A 7,619-nucleotide genomic window follows, 5' to 3' on the forward strand; every position below is an offset into this window, starting at 1 on the left:
TATTCTCATAATTTATCTTTTCCTTCTTAGTGACCCAAATCAACCAGTCCCTCAAGACACGAAATTCATTCATACCAAACCCAACCGTTTTGAAGAAGTAGCATGGACCAGATATTCCCAGAAAGACCAACTTTATCTCCATATTGGATTAAAACCAAGAGTTAAAGAACATTACAGAGCCAATAAGGTGAACCTCTGGTTGGAGTTGGTACCTCATCTGCATAATCTCAATGACATTTCTCAGTATACCTCTACAACAACTAAAGTGCCATCAACTGACATCACTTTCAGACCTACGAGAAAAAATTCTGTACCTGTCACGTCAGCCTTTCCCACTGCCAAGCAGGATGATCCCAAACAACAACCAAGTCCATTTTCAGTGGATCAAAGGGACTACTCAACAGAGCTGAGTGTCACTATTGCAGTTGGAGCGTCACTGCTGTTTCTGAACATCTTGGCCTTTGCAGCCCTGTACTACAAAAAGGATAAGAGGAGACATGATGTTCACAGGCGATGCAGCCCTCAGCGCACTACTACCAATGATCTAACCCATGCACAAGAAGAGGAAATCATGTCCCTCCAAATGAAGCACACTGATTTGGATCATGAATGTGAGTCCATCCATCCACATGAGGTGGTTCTTCGGACCGCCTGTCCCCCAGATTACACACTAGCTATGAGGAGGTCACCTGATGATGTTCCCTTAATGACACCTAACACCATTACAATGATTCCCAACACTATACCAGGGATTCAGCCCTTACACACATTCAATACATTTACTGGAGGACAGAACAATACTCTGCCCCATCCCCATCCCCACCCTCATTCACATTCAACAACCAGGGTATAGCCAGATAAGAGAAACAAACTATTTTTTTTGATGGATTGCAGTAAACAATTACTGAAGATTCCTTGGCTTTCAACCTACAAGACTTACTATTTAAATAAGGAGGAATATTATGTGAATATACATATCAAGAACTTTGGGGGTTTTGAAAAAAATGAATTGTATATATACAAATCAACTTTAAAAACAAATTTCAATTGCTTGAAGCAATTGTTCTGAATGATACTTTTTCATTCACATTCAAGAATTAATTTTTTGAAGATTTAAGTTACATAATGGAATTAGGCATGTGGAACACCAAACAGGAAAGAACTATGTCTGAAATATAAAAAATAAAAATAAAAAAACAACTATGAATATGCACAAGGGACACACCAATGGAATGTCAGATAATTTTCACCAGTTTTTATTTGGAGCCGTTTTATTGTGTAGACCATATTTACATATTTGGATAAGTACACAAAGCATCAATGCTGTTAATGGCCTTAGCAAAGGCTCATGCTGAAATTTGCCAGTAAAACAAAGAAGTTTAAAGACTGGCAGGTACACCATTATCACATAAGTGCTGTCAGTATAAAGTTGTGGGGATAAAGGAAACTGGATATTTTTAGCACGATGTGCATGATAATTTATATGCTTGGTGGCTGTGCTGCTGATTAAGCTGTAATTAAAATTCTTCTCATCCCATTGGAGTTTTTAATAGAAGCTTCCTCCATCAATTGGCAGAACCTAAAGAAGATTTTAAGGGGCAAAAGTAATTACAATAAAATAATTCACAGTAGTTTCAATATAGAAGGCATTAGCTATTAAAGGTATTTGAAGAAACTATAGGTATAGTGGTGAATACTCGCTGATATGAATCCCAGAAAAAAATTTCCTGTTTTTAATGTTCTTTTCAATCCCATCTAGATAATTTATAGAAATATAACCCTAATTGGACATGTGGTACAGGATCTATAAGTTGCTGTGTTTTTTTGTTACTCTGTATTTTGTTCCTTTTGGTAAGGTGAAGTGTGTCCAAAGAGTTACTTGCAACAGTCTTTCATGATATGAGGATGCCCCAGTATTACCACTCTGATTATAGTTCTGAGTTCTTTGATTTACTCATGCTGCATGACAAAATGTTTACTAATAACAATTCATTATAAAGAAGTTATGTCCCTCTTTACATCACTTACCTTTCTCACTGAGGTTCAGTCACTGGAATTTACTCACGCAATCTCAGTAGAGTACAACGTAGATACAGAACCTGGGAGAGTCAACATCTGGAGGATTTTAGTCTTACACATATGTGTGATTTTAAACGAATATTCTCAGACCACAGGAAACTCTTCATCCCCCTGTTGTTTACCAGTAACAGTATATCACAGACCTTTCCAAATGTTTGTATATGTAATCAGATGTACATTTATATTGAAAAACAAATGAGATGGACTTAAAGAGCACATCCTGATAAATACTTTCTCTCTTACCTGTACTATATTTCTATTAGACTAAAGTTATGTGATTTTTTTTTTACATTTTTTCAGATGACTAGCAATTTTGATAGTTTATAAGATAATGCAAAGAACTTTCTCTGACAAACTAACTGCAGTAACAGAAACCTTTCTTTTCAGTTACTCTTTTTCAAGAATGAAAGATTATTATACAAAAAATTGTATACTACTTGATGGAACCAACAACTTTGTACATCTTGGCCATGTCACTGGTCATTGTGTGAAATAAAGATAATCTGGATAATGACTATTAGTCCAATGCTAAGAAACATGATCTTTGCTCATTAAAGAGCTAAAATGTTTATTGCTGTTTTGTCTTTCTTTTTTCTAAAAAAAAGAAAAAAAGAAAAAAAAAGAAAAAAAGGAAAAGAAAAACAAAGAAACATGACTGTCTCAAAGAGTAATTTTTCTAGATTAGACCAGTCAGGTTTTTGAAGACATATAGGTAACTTCCACAGAAAACACAAACATGTATTTAAAGGCAAGTCTCATCTAAGATGAAACTCACTCATAAAAATTCTTTAATGTTATGAATTTAAAAGCTCCAGAAATCCATGAAAAAAAGAAAGATTAGCTTTGTGTTGTTAAATATATCTTAGGTACAGATGTTGTAGAAATAAAGTGCCAATTGTTTTCAGTTAGAAAAACAAGTTCCAATTCTAGTCATCAAGGAAAAGGTCTATTGAAAAGAAATTTGCAATATTTCATGGAATACAAATAACTAGGTTCATAAAATGGGGGTGATTAAACTACCATAAAGTAATGAATAGAAAGTTGCCATGCTAAGAGAATGTAAAAGTGCTGAGCAAGATATTAAACTGACACTAAAAGATAAAAATCTATTTCAAGGAATTTATGTGATTATAATCCCCCCTCCCAATTATTATCTATCAAAGAAATGTAGGTATTCCTCCATAATTAAAAAAAAGTCTCTGTTAGAAGCAAAAGTCTTCCAAATCCAGAGTGATCTGCATACAGCTTTTGACTGAGGTGGTTATGCTTTTAAACTGTGAACTGCCAATGTACACAAATACAAATAATTGTTTAGCATCTGAAGTATTGTTCAATTGGAACACTGTATTTTACTGTATTAATTAAACAAAACACAAGAACAGAATAGAAAGGACAACAAAATAAGATATGAATACTTTCATATGCATTGCTTCATTTGGCAAAACCAAACATTCTATTAAATAGTATGTTTTAACGATGGCCATATTTATATCATCTACCTACCAATCTATTGCTCTGCATTTATCAATCTACCTATATATAGCATAACTGTCACCCTCTTTATATTAATTTAGGAAAATGATTGAGGAAAACAAAGCATAGCCCTATTAATTATTTTCTCTAAATTAGGGTAGAATAACTTTATGGAAGATAAAGCAGCCTAGGTTTAATTGCTGTTCACCAGTCACGTGATAAAGTCATTGTGAATGAGTGTTAGTTGCTAGTTTTATAATTGCAGTCTCTAGTTTCTGAATGAAAAAGGATGTCCCACATTATACAGAACATTAAGAACTGTTTTTAAAGCTGAAACATAATCTTTATATGCAAGAAAAATAAATACTGTTACTCAATTTTAGCAAATATGTTTAAAATGTATTTATTTAGATAATTTTCTTTGAAAAACAATGTAAGTAACAAAATTAAAATATTTTTGGCATTATTTGTTAATTCAGATTTTCCTGCCTCTGATTAAAAATTAGGCAAAGCTGCTTATAATTTATACAAAGATTACACTAAAATGAACTTTATTTCATTGTTTTGCTGTTATATAAAATTTTTACCAAATGTTTACCAACAGATTGTTTTAGAGTATGAGGATAGAAAAATAAAAGTGACAGATTTCATAGTTTTAAATCTCTACTGAACATGTTGACTATGAACAAAATCTAATTGGCTACCACAGATATATAACAAAGTTTATTACTAACTTTATGCAAATTGGAAAATAATTTGCTAAAGCATTAAAAATGTCCAATTTGTAGACATCTTGCTGGCAACTCAAAGCAGAAAATCTGAGTATATATTATTTTATTCCTCATTTCAAATATAAAAGTTGACCAAAATGATGCTTTATTTCCAACCTCCTGATCTGTACGTGAAAACAGCAACAACATTTTTTTAAAAATTATCAAGTATATATAATATTAAAAAGAGGAAAACAGATGGCACTAATTTTCTTACAGAAGTGAAGTGCTGAAACTAAATTGTTATATCTGTAACAACAGTTATTTCACCTCTTGCCACACTCATCCTGACACACGTATTAATATCAAAAAATGATACAAAGAATATGAGAAATGTGTTCCAGCATTAAAGACACTACTACATAGAAATTACTGGGATTCTTTTCTTTGGCGAGTTTCACTGAAATAGTTTCAGAGGATGAAATGATGAATTGCATTCTTAAGAAGCTGTCAAATATGGCAGTCTTTTGATGTTAGTAATTTTGTTTTCTTCTGTGTTATTGGTTCAAAGTACTGGCCTTTTCCTTCATTTCCAGTAATTAGTTGTTATAGACTATCACTTTTTAATGTGAGTGGAAATTAGATAATTTGGTTATACTTGTGAAAACATGCTTCCAAATAAATTCAATTAATGGGCACTTCCCTGCTGAGATTTTGTTATCATTCATTTGATTATCTTGTCAAGCTTTACTGTTATGACAAATGTTTTAGCTTTCTGGTCAATAGACTAAGGGAATTTCTCCAGTAGCCTTATACCTCTCCTGCACTTGATCTGATAGCAACATACACTTCAAATTTCCATCAGAAGTCTCTAAAGAAATTTCCTACTGATGTGAAACATTTGGTGGCCAACTTGATTCTTTTTCATAAGCATTCTGATTTGATTTTATTCTGGCACTTTGCTGTATTTGGATGCAGGCCAGAAATCAATTCCATTTGATAAGGGTTGTGGAGAATACAGACGGGAATAAACGTGTGCAGGGCTTAAGTGCCTTTTCCTCCTGAGATTTTATTTATAAAACTTAGCTTTTTTTAATTTTCAGATTCAGATAATTCAATTTAAAGAGTACAATAGGATGACTATATTATAAATTACCAATAAGGAAAGTTTATTTGGACATTTTTACATTTAATTTGATTTTTTAAATAATATCAGATGCATCTAAATGGCTTCTGGGAAAGACTAAGGTAAATTTTTGAAAGTGACAATTATAGAGGCATCTGACTTGATGGTACTTAAGAATAAAAATTTAAATCTCTAGCAAACTTTAAAAACTGTCCAAATAGTAAGTTTAATTTGAAAGAAGTCTGAAGCTATTAGAGAAAATCATATACTAGATAGGTATATTTTTTTTCTAGTCAGCTATTACGTACACCACATAATATATATATACCCTATATACTATATGGTTTATATAACATTTATAATGGCCCTTTCAGACCCATATACTTACAAATGACATTGTATAACTACCTACATATGTATTAATGTGACAGAATTTAGTCCTCTATGGAAAGTCAAACCAAATTGCTAGCAGTTTTGAGTTGAAATGAATGATAACAATTAAAGCTTTTAAGAAATTGGTAAAGGTACCGTAACAAAAACTCAGCAGATAAATTTAAAAGAGAGGGACCATTTTTGAATGCCATTTTCAGAGTTGACATCTAAACTAGATGGTGTGTTTAAAAGGATTTTAGTGGTTTTGATTCATCCTTTCTCTGCATTCATATCATTTAGCAAATTAATGGGACATATGTCATGGTTTTTGTAAAAAAGACCATTGGGTTGTCATGATTCAGTTTGTGTTTGGACATCTATGACTTTCATTAAAAACGTGTTTATTATCATGAATAAATATTACCATGTTTTCCAAGTTGTGTTGACTATTTTTAAACTCAGAAATAATTTCTTCTCGATTTGTCTCACACAAAAATTACTAAGATAAGTGTTTTCTTACAAAGTCTTTGTATTGCTTCCACACTGCTGACAGTTCTGACTTGATAGAAACAATGATATTTTATGATCTTTTCACCTCTTGGTGAATGCAGGGCAAGAATTTAGAGAATAGATTTGGGGAGCTGGACACAACTTTTCAGAAAAGAGAGAGAGGAAAGTGGGAGAAGGAAAAAGAAAAGAACGGAAAAAAGGAGGAAGTGAGAGAAAAAAAGGAAGAAAAACTTCTCAATTTTAAATTAATGACTTTTTGCATCCAAATAGTGCTTTAAATAGAGATGTGTGACAGTTTTTTAAAAAGGAGAGCAAAGGAATTTAAATAGATCCCTTTAAATCATAAATCTATTATTCTTAGAGAACAAAATTAATAATATCTAGGAAGAGATCTTAAATTTAATTCTTGATCCAAGTCTTGATCAAATCATGTCACTGGAAACAATTAAAAATAAAATCTATACTGAAATATTTATGGTTTTGTACTATCTAATCAATAATGATATTGGTACGAAGACTATGTGAAGTAAGATAATCTCTCATCTGTATATAGCCCAAGATAAGAATACAGCAAAGAGGACATCATATAATTTCCTCATACATTGCCTAAAGATAAATGTTTCCAATGGCTGAATAAAAGAATTAGCATTGATTTACAAGTCTCTGTGGCCACTTATGGCCATGGGCACCTAATAAATTAAACAGTTAAAAAACATATTCTAACAATTTCACTTTCCATAAAAGGGTTTTGATGTTTCGTAAACTTTGGTGTTGTTTGATATGATTACTTTTTCACTAGTTTTGTATTTCCTTATGGTTTGTAGGATGTTATTTCTGAGTTCAAAAAAAGTTTCAAATATACTCGTGAATGTTCATGTGAAAGCAGTATTTTCTAATGGAATGCTATAATTAGAAGTACTGTCTCAATTTTGGAGAGTTGATTGACTATCTAGTTAAAACTTTTCTATCTCCCCTGAAAATACTCAACTTTGCTCTCAGAGCTGCCTTCCTCTGCACTACAGGGGATCTTCTTACCAGTCACTGTGGCTCCTGTTTCCATGGCCTATCCTATTACTAGTTATGACCTCTTCTCCAAGGGGGTAAAGTTGTGCTGAAAGTCTTAAAAGGTGATCTAACCAACTGGTGCCTTGGGAATTGGCTTCCTCTGCTCCTCAGGCAGGTTAGAAGCTAGTGAACATCAATCAAGCAATGAAAGAAATTAGTCATTTCTTCTTTCAACAAATGGTGTCTACTATGGGTTAGGCAACATAATGGGTGTTAAACACGTGGCCAATTCTATGACTTACTAACATACAACTATTGTCAAGTTTGGAATAGGTCCAAACACA

General features: G+C 32.5%; 1 protein-coding gene across 12 annotated transcripts in view; it reads left to right on the forward strand.

The window, feature by feature from the left end:
* The window catches only part of NLGN1 (neuroligin 1), a 915,231-nt gene extending 909,035 nt beyond the window's left edge, over positions 1–6,196 (forward strand). For all 12 annotated transcript variants that reach the window (XM_055110687.2, XM_055110690.2, XM_063602603.1 and 9 more), the window contains one exon: positions 31–6,196. In XM_055110687.2, coding sequence (XP_054966662.1) covers positions 31–853 — 823 coding nt within the window. In that variant the 3' untranslated portion in view covers positions 854–6,196. The remainder of the gene's footprint in view (positions 1–30) is intronic.
* The last annotated feature ends 1,423 nt before the right edge of the window (positions 6,197–7,619 follow it).

The sequence above is a fragment of the Pan paniscus genome, chromosome 2 (assembly GCF_029289425.2).
Source record: "Pan paniscus chromosome 2, NHGRI_mPanPan1-v2.0_pri, whole genome shotgun sequence".
Lineage (NCBI taxonomy): Eukaryota > Metazoa > Chordata > Mammalia > Primates > Hominidae > Pan > Pan paniscus.